This window comes from Lissotriton helveticus, chromosome 1_1 (genome assembly GCF_964261635.1).
Source record: "Lissotriton helveticus chromosome 1_1, aLisHel1.1, whole genome shotgun sequence".
In the NCBI taxonomy this organism is placed as follows: Eukaryota; Metazoa; Chordata; class Amphibia; order Caudata; family Salamandridae; genus Lissotriton; species Lissotriton helveticus.
The window spans coordinates 32,822,279-32,835,514 of record NC_136057.1 but is presented as its reverse complement, the minus strand read 5'-3'; the positions used below and the strand labels follow the sequence as shown (position 1 = coordinate 32,835,514).

The 13,236-nt window shown below is 45.3% G+C and overlaps 1 protein-coding gene across 1 annotated transcript in view; it reads right to left on the bottom strand.

Moving 5' to 3' along the window:
* LOC144767052 (cobalamin binding intrinsic factor-like) overlaps positions 1-13,236 on the bottom strand; it is a 119,718-nt gene that overhangs the window by 34,666 nt on the left and 71,816 nt on the right. Inside the window, exons 6-7 of the mRNA XM_078650688.1 lie at positions 10,190-10,376; positions 5,046-5,235 (exon numbers count right to left, since the gene is read on the bottom strand). Coding sequence (XP_078506814.1) covers positions 5,046-5,235; positions 10,190-10,376 — 377 coding nt within the window. The remainder of the gene's footprint in view (positions 1-5,045; positions 5,236-10,189; positions 10,377-13,236) is intronic.

Below are 13,236 nucleotides of genomic sequence, written 5' to 3'. Positions count from 1 at the left end.
ATCGTTTAATCTTACTGTCCCCGGGTCTACTGCATCCTCTTCTTCTGCAGCCTTCTTCATCATATATTCCCTGTTAGGGACCCATATGTCCTTTAGCCTACTTCTTTCTGGGATGAGGACATTATTAATTATCTGTGTGTTTGGAGCAGTGCGCTAAGTCAGAGAGCCAATCAGTGACCTTCGGGAGCGGGCCTCGCAACCATTCTACGTTTTGCCAAGTGTAGGCAGATAGTTGCCATCCTACGTCCCGCCTTGGGTATGTCTTTGTCATATTCCAGCAGGGCTACCAGCGGTGTCTCTGGGATAAGGAATCAGTAGTATTGTTCCTGGACTCAGCAAGCAAGCCATGGAGATTGCTACTTGTATAACAGGAATCAGTGACATTTTTTCTGGACTAAGCAAGCAAGCCATGGAGATTGCTACTTGTATCACAGGAATCAGTGACATTGTTCCTGGACTCAGCAAGCAAGCCATGGAGATTGCTACTTGTATCACAGGAATCAGTGACATTGTTCCTGGACTCAGCAAGCAAGCCATGGAGATTGCTACTTGTATCACAGGAATCAGTGACATTGTTCCTGGGCTCAGCAAGCAAGCCATGGAGATTGCTACTTGTATCACAGGAATCAGTGACATTGTTCCTGGGCTCAGCAAGCAAGCCATGGAGATTGCTACTTGTATCACAGGAATCAGTGACATTGTTCCTGGACTCAGCAAGCAAGCCATGGAGATTGCTACTTGTATCACAGGAATCAGTGACATTGTTCCTGGACTCAGCAAGCAAGCCATGGAGATTGCTACTTGTATCGCAGGAACTGGTGACATAGTTACGGGACTCAGTAAGCATGATATGGCAATCGCTACTTGTATCACAGGAATCTGTAGCCATGTTGCATGGGACTGTGTGCATGTCACATGAACCATGAAGCATGACAATGCAATTCATATATGCAAGCTTCTCTAAGACAATGCAATCCATAACTATATCACATGAGACACTTTGATTGCTACCACAATTAATATGCATGATACTTTAACCCTTTAGACATGCTAGAAATATCAGAAAGCATGTTATGGAAATCAGACAGCAGTCAAATGATAACAGAGGAATGCGTATACGTCTCACAGAAGTCAGTAGCTGGTAGACATGTCAGAGAGTCAATCAACATACCAAAGAAATCTGAGAACATGTTACAGGAATTAGTAAGTGTGTCAATTAAATCAGTTAGCAATAGAACCAGCAAGGGTGCCTCTGGAGTGAGTAGGAATGTGATAGGAATCAGATGGCATGCAGCAAGAAAATAGAAATCATGCAACGAATGGGAATCTTTAATGATATGATACGGCTTAGAAAGTGTGTCACCTAAGTCATAAAGTATGACATAAAAGCCAGGAAATGTGTCACAGGAATCAGTGAGCATGGACCTAGAATTAGCAAGTAATGTCATTGGTTTCACTAACTACCCCAGGAATCAGTGTGTCAAAAGTTACTAAATACATAGATGGAGGCATGACATGAAACTCTGTGTTACAGAAATGAGTACAGATTGCTGAGTGAGGCAGCCTGCATGACACAGGAATCATCAGCACGGCAGAGAGATCAGCGGGCTTGTCACAGGAATCATCAGCACGGCTGAGAGATCAGCGAGCATGACACAGGAATCATCAGCATGGCAGAGAGATCAGCGTGCTTGTCACAGGAATCATCAGCATGGCAGAGAGATCAGCGTGCTTGTCACAGGAATTATCAGCATGGCAGAGTGATCAGTGGGCATGTCACAGGAATCATCCGCACGACAGAGAGATGAGCGGGCATGACACAGGAATCATCAGCACGACAGAGAGATGAGCGGGCATGACACAGGAATCATCAGCACGACAGAGAGATGAGCGGGCATGACACAGGAATCATCAGCATGACAGAGAGATGAGCGGGCATGACACAGGAATCATCCGCACGACAGAGAGATGAGCGGGCATGACACAGGAATCATCCGCACGACAGAGAGATGAGCGGGCATGACACAGGAATCATCAGCATGGCAGAGAGATCAGCGGGCATGTCACAGGAATCATCAGCACGACAGAGAGATGAGCGGGCATGACACAGGAATCATCAGCACGACAGAGAGATGAGCGGGCATGACACAGGAATCATCCGCACGACAGAGAGATGAGCGGGCATGACACAGGAATCATCAGCACGACAGAGAGATGAGCGGGCATGTCACAGGAATCATCCGCACGACAGAGAGATGAGCGGGCATGACACAGGAATCATCAGCATGGCAGAGAGATCAGCGGGCATGTCACAGGAATCATCCGCACGACAGAGAGATGAGCGGGCATGACACAGGAATCATCAGCACGACAGAGAGATGAGCGGGCATGACACAGGAATCATCAGCACGACAGAGAGATGAGCGGGCATGTCACAGGAATCATCCGCACGACAGAGAGATGAGCGGGCATGACACAGGAATCATCAGCATGGCAGAGAGATCAGCGGGCATGTCACAGGAATCATCCGCACGACAGAGAGATGAGCGGGCATGACACAGGAATCATCAGCACGACAGAGAGATGAGCGGGCATGACACAGGAATCATCAGCATGGCAAAGAGATGAGTGGGCATGACACAGGAATCATCCGCACGACAGAGAGATGAGCGGGCATGACACAGGAATCATCAGCACGACAGAGAGATGAGCGGGCATGACACAGGAATCATCAGCATGGCAAAGAGATGAGCGGGCATGACACAGGAATCATAACATTCGGGGGCATATTTATGAGCACTTGCGTCACTTTTGCGCCGCCGGTGTGTCACTTTTTGTGATGCACCACAGGGTAAAAAATGCTCCATGTTTACAAAGTGAAGCATCTAGATAGATGCGTCACTTTGTAAACCCCTGCGCCACATTATACCTGTGCCAGGTATAATGTATGCAGTGGGGGGCGGTCCAATGCAAGAAAGGGTCATAGAAGTGACTCAGTGAAATCTATAAGATGTCAATGCGCCACTTCTAGGAAGCAAATGCGTCAATATCATATGCCTGCCTCAGGCGTAAGACTGACGCAGGCACATTTCACATGGGACTTTCCCATGTGTAATGACCCATTGCTGGAGTTGCGTCACTTTTGTGACACACTCCAGCAAATGCATCATTTTTGCACCTACAGATACATCAGAAATACTGACGTATCTGTAACTCCTTGCGCCATGATGCGTCATACTGTGAATATGACGCATCATTGGAGTCGCAAGGAGGGCGCAGTGAAAAGTGACGCATCGCTGTTTTCTCGCAGCGATGCGTCACTTTTCATAAATGAGGGCCCCAATGTCTTCCAGTATGGATGACATGCCACTCACACATCCTGTAGCCGTCATTTCCAATACACTGATTTATACACTTGTGCGAGTCATTGTCTTTGTAAATTACGCGTGTGTGTGTGATGTGAAGTGCTCACACACATTGTATTGAGAGAAAAAGCCCTATATACTAATACAATGAATATGAAAGAGGGACTGTGAAGAGATGAGATACACCATTGGTGGGTGGCAGTGATGAAATCCATGGGAAAGAAGGTTATTGTGGGGTGTCAACAAACATTGGCACAGCGGGCGCCATCAGTGCTAAAGCTGGCCCTGGATTGATAAAGTATATACACATAACAAAGCTAAAGCTCTGTAAATGTAAGTTAACTTGAAACCAGGGGCTACAATTAAAGTTGGTCTCCTGAGCTTGATTCAATGGAGCAGCACAAGCACCTCAAATAGCAGTGGCTTCTATGCAAGCAGGAGCAAAGGATGATGAAAAGAGAGGATGCAGTGAAAAACTAAAAACCATATGGTGGAGCATAGCATACACCTTTGTCTTTTAGAAATAAGCCCCAATTCTGAAAAGCTCCAACCTTCCATTAAAATTATTGGTTACATTTTTGTTTGTGAAATAAAGAAAATGTGTAAGACTTTTTGTATTTGTTTGGCGAATAACTTGTTTCTGCAGTTTTGTGTATATTTGGGGGGCTTCTCAACCTAGAAAGGATTTAGGCAGGGGTTCCCGGCTTCCACTAGTGATTCAGTGGGGTCCACAGAGATCAAAAGGCTAAGAACCACTCTGTGAGAGGAATTCAGGGAGCCTGTCCGAGAAACAGTGACATCTGAACCCGAAATCAGCAAGTGAGTGGAGTAAACCTTTTGCAGAAATCAGCAGAACCGCTGTGTCAAATCCGCCATTGCTAGAGGTTCACAGGCCTCTCTAGGAATCAGCGAGCTGACTCCTCGAACCAGGGACTGGCACAGAAACTGGTGATCCTGCTGGAAATATGAGATAGTCCAGGAGTAAGTGAGCTGTGCTGCCATTGGGACGACTGACCTGCCCTGTGTGCAGTCTGACTGCACCAAGAGGGTAAACATCCTTCACAACACGGTCAAAACACCGCGGTGCCATTACAACGCGTCTTTTACAATACAAGTCGTTACCACGACTTGTACCGTGATGTACCGTGATCATTTTGATCGTGTTGTAACATCATACAACCCACCAAGAGTCACCTTTAAAGTCGATGTGAGTGGGAACTAATTGGAACTGTGGGGTCTCCTTTAAAATATCACAGGTGGGGGTGCCAAATTAAAGAAAGCTAGGCCCTGCCTCCACCAGATGCATAATGGCCCACTGGGCAAGGTTTCAGGCTCCCGCGTTGTCAGCGTTGAATTTTCACCCAAAGGGCTCATGCCAACACACTGAAAGAACTTCCGGGGAAAATGTAATGCTGGCCTGTCCCCCATTTTACAGCAGCCCACTTCAGCTTTCTGGTGGCCAAGCCGTCACAGTCTCTGTCATACAACTCTCTGCAGTTCAACCCTCTTTACAGCACATCACCCATCACTGCCACCTCGAGAGAACCCCCCGAGTATGAATACCTTTACTGTGAGCAGTTCTATCCAAATTTCACTGTGTTGGAAACCTCTGCTCAACCACTGCCTCCTTCACAATCTATGACACAAGTCCCTCTGCGAAGAACAGCCCTCCTCACTTACCTGAAATGTCCTGGGTCAATTTCCTGTGCTTGATTCATGACATCCAGGAGGGTGCTCCCCATGGGCACGGTGACGCTGATGGAAGTGTCGAAGGCCTGGGTCAAGCTATCAATGACCCTGTAGTTGACAGTGATGTCACCGGGGATGGGAACTGGTGGAGTAGCTGGAGTGGGAATGATTGGCAGGTTGTCTGTCAAGGGAATGGAGAGGAAAGAAAATCAGTGCACATCGGGACCAGCAGATTCAGTATTTTAGAATGGGTGATGAATTAGGCGATGCCCATTTATTTGCGGACGTGGCCCAAGAGGTGTTAGGGGGTCACCTAAGAATAGTGTTGGTCATGACTTGAGAAGTTAAAGTAAGTAAAGGACCGTTAGGGAAGATGTTAAGGGTTCCCCTCCTACAAAATTAGGAGCCGTGCCCAGCTGTGGCCAACAGCTTCCACTGTGCATAGTGCCATTGCCAGATCTTATGTACTTCCCCAGGTAAATGCATTATCAAACTCTATGGAGTGGAGTGTCATAGGAGAAGTGTGGCTCAGGGGTTAGAGGCGGCAGACCCGGAAGCTGAGATCGGTCCTGGACCAGGGTTCAATTCCCCGCCTCGGCGGGTCTCGGGCTCAAAAATTCCACGGACTTGATAATTCTCGCTCCGGTGCCTACTCGACTCACGGGTTCACACTCTGCGACTCTGGGCAATAGCTTGCTTAATCTCCACTACGGCCCCTCGCGGCGGGATGCCTGGCTTTCACCTTGTGGATACCCTGCCGGGGATATCTCACAGGGGAATACCAGGACGGGTTCCCTAAGCAAGCGCTTAGATACCGTGTCGGTGATTTGCGCTATATAAATACATGTACATAGGGCCCGATTCACAGAATGAACTTAAGACTCAATCCTAAACGTATTACTATTTTGGTATTCACAGAATGCATTTACTACTTTTGGCATTCACAGAATGAATTTACTACTTTTGATATTCACAGAAGTTAGGATTTTGTCTTAAAACAGACTTAAGACAGACTTAAGACAAAATCCTAACTTAAGTCGGTCTTAAGTCTGTCTTAAGACAAACTTAAGACAAAATCCTAACTTCTGTGAATACCAAAAGTAGTAGTTCATTCTGTGAATACCAAAATAGTAGTAAGTTTAGGATTGAGTCTTAAATTCATTCTGTGAATCGGGCCCATTGAGTGGAGCTGAGTAGAGTGAAGCAGAGTAGAGTAGAGTGGAGTAGAGAGTCATAGCCTAGAGTGCAGTAGGTATGGTAGAGCGGAGTGGTGTAGAGTGTCGTAGAATGGAGTGACATAGATTGTCATAGTGGTGCAGGGACAGAATATCGAGTAAAAAATATCGAATTGCAAAAATATTGTGTCAAAAATAATGTGCTTCAGGAATATTGACAGACAAAATCTCGTGGTCAAGAATATTGATTTTAGGTAAGTAATATCGATTTAAAAAATATCAAAGTGTTTAATATCGTGTTAAAAATATCAATTTTTTATTAATGCTATGTATTTTAGTATATATTTTTTCTATGTGTGTGATGTATTTTATTTGCATAAGAATTGTTTGTATTTTTATTATATGTGTTAAAATTTTAGTAGTTACTATTATTATTTTTATTTAAATTTTGCGTTTTCAGTTCCGTAGCAGGTTGTGGGTTTATAGGGGAAAATGGTGGGAGGTAATTTATTATATAATATTTATTGATTAATTTTAGTCTTTATTATTTTTTTTATTTGATATTTGCGTTTTTAGTTCCGTAGCGGGTTGTGGGTTTATAAGGGAATAGGGTGGGAATTAATTTAATTATATTACATTTATTGAATAATTTTTATTTAATAATATTTGTTTAATTGAGATGTCCTATTGTTAAATGTGTAAATTAATTTATTATTAAATATTTTATAATTAGTTGTGAATTAATTTGAATTAACTAATTAGCAATTAATGATGGTAATTGTGTCATTATTTTAGGTGTGTGTTATGGTGTTTATAGGTGTAAATTATAGGAAGTAATTTATTTTTATTGATGAATTATTAATTAGGTGTTAATTAATTTAAATTAATTATTAGTAATTAACGATGGTAATTGTGTAATTAATTTTAGGTGTGTGTTGTGGTGTTTATAGGTGTACATGGTGGGAAGGGTGGGATGTAATTTATTTTTTATTGCTGAATTATTAATTAGTTAATTAATATAATTACTTAGTGATTAATTATGGTAATTGTGTAAACAATTTTAGGTGTGTGTTGTGGCTATTATAGTATTAAAGAGTGTGTACTCAATGATTATTTATGATTTCTTTTATCAATAATATTTTTTTAATTCATTATTATTTATGTTAATTAGGGAAATACATTTAAACAAAAATGTTGAAGTCTTTTTTTATTGGTGGGGTGTTTATAGGGTAGGAAATAAAATAAATACATTTATGTTTTAAATAATTTGTTTGTTATTATTTACTCCTTTAAAATAAATATTGTTGATACATGTATTTATTAATTGTTTAATATAATATGTGTACTTTTAGCCACGGACCACAGTGAGGCAGAACGAGCAAACATGTGACCAGAAGAAGACACGTTAGACCAACAGAGCACCGGTGCATCCAGCAGAGCACAGCTGAATCTAGAAGAGCAAAGGAGAGACCAGCAGAGAATAGATGAGAACAGCAGTGCACAAGAAAGACTAGGATGGCTGAGGGGCGATCTGTAGACAGAAGAGCTGTGACCAGCGGAGCACAAGTGTGGCCAGCAGTGCATAGGCAAAGCCAGCTGAGCACAGATGAGATACACAGATCGTAGGGGACATCTGCACAGTGGATATCAGTAAAGTCCTGTTAGGGCCAGCAGATCCAAAGATAAACCAACCAATCACAAGTGACAGAAGCAGGGCCGTGTGCGATCAGCAGTATGGGGCGATCCCATATGTGACTAGGACAACACAAGTGAAGGAAGCAGAGTAAATGTGAGGTCAGCGTAGCACAGGCGAAGCCAGCAGAGCACATGTCCGAGCAATAGAGCAGAGCAAAACCAAAGGGGATGATGGACGGAGTGTTGAACATTGCAAGCACTCACCCCCAGTCAACTGATTTGGGTTTAAGCCGTCATCATTCTTAAGCTCACTCCGCCACCCCAGTTCAGACATGTCCATATGCAAATCAGTCTGACCCTGTGCCTCATGGGAACAGTGCAGCCCAAACTGCCAAGCCATGTCTTCCCTGGACCGGAAACAAGCATCCTGGGACCGGTTTCTGGCTAATCAGCCGTCATCAGCCAGGATAGGTTGAATCCAGTGCTAGCTTCAATCAATTTAGACCAATAGAGCAGACCAGCACAGCACCTGTGGGACCAGTAAAGTGTAGGTGATACATTCAGAGCACACGTGGGGACAGAATGGCGAAGGTGGGATCAGTAGATTTAAGGTGCTACCTGGTATTACCAGAAATAAACAAGTAAGACAAGCAGAGCACAGGTGAGTGTATAAGAGCATAGGTGAGACCTGCAGAGGTCAGGTGAGGACAGAAGAGCACATGTGAGTTTAGAAGAGCATATGTGGGACTGGCAAAGAAAAAGAGAGACTTGTAAGGCCGAGGTTTGATCGATAGATGATACAGGTATGACCTGCAGAGCAAATTTTATACCAGGAAGCCCAGCAGCAGCAGACCACGAGCGCACAGGTGAGGCCAGCAGTGCACAGGTGAGGCCGGCAGAGCATAGATAACATCATCAGTGCTCAGGTTAGAACAGCCGAGTACAAGGGAGCCCAGTCAGTAAAGTTGCAAACATCATAAGCAATCAGCAGTGTCCAGGTGTGACTAGAAGAGCATAAGCCAGGCCAGAAGAACACAGGTGTGACCAGTGGAGGGCAAGTATGGCCATCAGAGCTCTGTGATGCCAGCAGAGTACAGGTCAGACCACCAGAGCTCAGATGGTCAAGTGGGAACTGGATAGCATGTGCAAGACCAGAAAAGCACAGGTGGCAACCACAAAGATCAGATGCGAACAGAATAGCTTAGGTGTGTCAAGCAGAGCAAGGGAAGGCAACCATGTCAGAAATTGGGCCATCGGTTCAATTCCTGTTGTGCCAGATCATCCATTTTCAGAAGGTGAACACTTTACAAGAGAGACCCAAACTCCACATATCAGGACAACAGTTTATAAATGAAAGAGCTTCTAACAAGTCATTCATGGTGGCAGCGGAAAGCAGCACTACCACAAATAGCGTCTGCCTGCAGTAACCTTAACCCCTTCGCAGCGGGGGTAATTTCCCCGCTGCGCAGGGGGGCGGGGTGGCACGCACAGTGCCCCGGTGCTCATGACGAGCTTAGCTCGTCATGAGGAACAGTGCTCGTGTGCTCATGACTAGGACAGGCTATGTGACTAGGACAACACAAGTGAAGGCAGCAGAGTAAATGTGAGGTCAGCGTAGCACAGGTGAAGAAAGCAGAGCACATGTCAGACCAATAGAGCAGAGCAAAACCAAAGGGGATGATGGACGGAGTGTTGAACATTGCAAGCACTCACCCCTAGTCAACTGATTTGGGATTAAGCCATCATCATTCTTTAGCTCACTCCGCCACCCCAGTTCAGACATGTCCTTATGCAAATCAGTCTGACCCTGTGCCTCATAGGAACATTGCAGCCCGAACTGCCAAGCCATGCCTTCCCTGGACCGGAAACAAGCATCCTGGAACCGGTTTCTGGCTAATCAGCCATCATCAGCCAGGCTAGAATCCAGTGCTAGCTTCAATCAATTCAGACCAATAGAGCAGACCAGCACAGCACCTGTGGGACCAGCAAAGTGTAGGTGACACATTCAGAGCACAAGTGGGGACAGAATGGTGAACGTGGGATCAGCAGCTCTAAGGTGCTACCCGGTATTACCAGAAATAAACAGGTTAGACCAGCAGAGCCACACCCATTTTCGTGGAATGTTCAGCACAGCAGGGGAATTATCCCCGCGTGTGAGCGTTCCACGGCTCATGACGAGCTCAGCTCGTCATGAGCACCGTACCTCATAATGAGCTGAGCTCGTCATGAGCATGGAAGGATTTAACATAACCCTGACCTTAAAGCACCTTTATCACACCCAACCAGTTGAAAACACTGCCTGTCTGGAGTGTGGCATCTGCTCACCTTTATCTGCAGAGCATTTGAGTCCTTTGGCATTCAGGTATGTCCTGCCCTCCAGAGAGGGGGTGATCTGGGAAGCAGACATTGGGTTATTGAACTTGCCCTCCTGGATAGCTTTCAAGACTGCTGCCAGAGTCTTCTTGCTGTTCCACTTGGAGTTGATGTAGTAATTCTTAGCTGCAAACAAGGCCTGTGTGGAGGGAAAAGAAAATCAGATGAAGCAAAGAAACACTTCTGTGACTCTGCGTCAGGCCCAACTTCCGCGTTTCATATTGTCATGTCATGGGAAGTCACATCATATCACGTTGTGTTATATCAGCTTGTTGTAATGTATTATTATAGCCTTATAGCCCGCCGTAGAGGGCTATACCGGCTATTAAAGGCCCTCTCCAGCATTAAAGGCCCAAGCTGAAGGCGAGGGCCTTAAATAAGGGAGAGGGACTTTAATAGCCGGTATAGCCCAGCTACAAAAGGCTATAAGGCTCTTTGAACATTCTGCCACTAGAGGGCAGAATGTTCTAACAATAAAAAACAAAGTTTTGTGGAAGCCTGAGGGGATTGGAAGCCTTTGTTCAGAGCCAGAGCTGTGAACAAAGAAACATTGGATTGTTGGAGCTCCAGGCTTATACCACCCATTATAAGCCCAGAGCACTCCATTGTTTTCAATGGAGCTACCAACATTCCAATGTTCTAATATAGCCTTATAGCCCGCCTTAGTGGGCTATACCGGCTATTAAAGACCCGCTGAATTGTTAAAGGCCCGAGCCGAAGGCAAGGGACTTTAACCAAACAGCGGGACTTTATTAGCCGGTATAGCCCTGCTACAAAGGGCTATAAGGCTATTAGAACTTTCTGCTACTAGAGACAGAATGTTCTAACAAATTAAACAAAGGGTTCTCGAAGCTCGAGGGGATATAAATCCCCTCGAACTTCGAGAAGCCTTTCAAGAACATTAGAATGTTGCTCTGTGGGCCTTTACCAGCCCGTAGAAGCAGGGAGCACTCCATTGTCTGCAATGGAGCTCCCAGCATTCCAATGTTCTAATTTATAGTATTTAAGGCTTTGTGGTGTAGGAAGGTGGAGTATTATGTGGTGATGCTGGTTCGGCTTTAGTATGCAATAATATCACAAACCCCAGAGCTAGTCCTTGAATTCACACTAATAAATCCTTAGCTCAGTCCTGGTAGAGTGGCAAAGAGCAGTCCGGCTTTACTAGAGGAACATGTGTTCATCATTTCAGAGTACCAACATGGACGATAAGTAATTGACACGGCTCAAGAGAAATCTGACACCAATTTATAAAAAATAAGCAGATTTTTTTCTAAATTTAGACACCAATGTGAATTTGATCAGATACATGTAAAGCGTAATTGCTCAGATACATATGACCGGAGTTATGGATTTTTGAAGCAATATAAAATTGGTGCAAAATAATACAGGAAATGTTATCATTGCGTTCAATGGGAGAAAACTACTAGTGACAATCGGTCACTTGCAGGTCGATTCGCATTGAACCCCTGCAAGGTAAAGGTGATGCGGCTCTCAAGACCAAGCCACAACAGTCAGTTCAAGTTAGCCTGGCCCATGGAGCCCAGGGTCAGAGTTGTCCTGGCTGTCCCTGGTGCTGAACGGGAGCTGCGGGAGAGCTGCTTTTACCGATGAAACGGTGCTGCGGGGGAAGAGATGAAAAAATACAGATGTCGGAGGCACGTGGGATGGATTCCCTTCTAGGAGCAGTTTCTAATGCAGGGGTTAGTTGCAAGGCTGGCAACAAACAAGCGTTGGCAGCGGTACGTGATGCAGATGGTTAATTAATTTGACATCCGGTGGACCCAGGGAATGTGGTAGCTGACTGAAACTTCGTGGAGAGCAAGACTGCAGTTCCCACAATGCACTAGACCATCTGGATTTTGTCAATCCCTCGGAGGGCCTGATGGGCAGTGATTCTTTAAATCCGGAGCGTTGTTTTACCTGCGGTTTGCAGGGGACTAGTGTCACTAATCCTGGGTGGTCTGATGTTGTATCTGGCTCTTTAAGGTGTTCCTGAGTCTTGGGGAACTGGCCTTTAGCCTAGGAAGAGTCTTGATAGAGCAGTTCCAAGAGTGTTGCCTCAGATGTAGCGTTTCCCTCTTTTGCTTTGTGTGAACTCCTGTTGTCGTCTTCTCGATCCCTTCTTTTTTATCTTTAATGCAGATTGTACAGAACTGAGGTTTTGGTGTCGGGGATGTCCTTTCAATACTAGATTTAGGGGAGTTAGGCTTGTGGTAGCAAGTAGCCAATGGGCTATTAGCCCCAGCGGCTAATCCACCTGTTAAGTGACCACATCCGGTCGGCGAAGGTCACTCCCCTACCCAGAACCCTCTTTTTACCACTTTTAAAAATGGCAGGAATCTTCCTCAGCTGTACAGATCAGTTAGTCCACCCTATAGGTGTGGCTAGTCTCCTGGGTGTGTTCACCTTCTGACTACCTCCAGTCTGGGGCCTGAGGGCTGACCCTTCTGTGGGGAGGCAGTCTGGGTGTATTTCAGAGGCGGTGTAGCCTTTAAAGCTCACCACCTTGATATGCCACTTCACTAGCCACACTGGGAGGGAGGAGGTGTGACCAGAACTTCGTTCCTGACTCCTGGGAGTGTGTACACTGCCTTGCAGGAGTCAGACTCCGGTCTTAGTGGCAGCAAGTACGTGCTGCCAGCCAGAGCACAGGAAAGCTGGGGCAACCTCTGAGGTAGAGACACAAATGTAAACCCTTGGGCCTTCAAACATTACCAGCCCCACTGATGAAGGGACAACCACTCGGGAGTATACCTTTCTTAGGGTGATTCCCCTCGTTCACCAACAGTGGCATGCTTAATCATTGGGGAACCTCCTCATATCATGATGCCTAGTCACGATATGGGCTAAAAAACCCTCTCTGAGAGAGAGGAGATCAGGGATGTATTTTGTACTGAGGGAGCTATATACTAGATTCCAAATAGCAGATCTTGGGGTGGAGAGGGCAACAGAGCAAAGTAAGAAAAAAGTGATTAAAACTAAGTACAGGGTTCTCTACA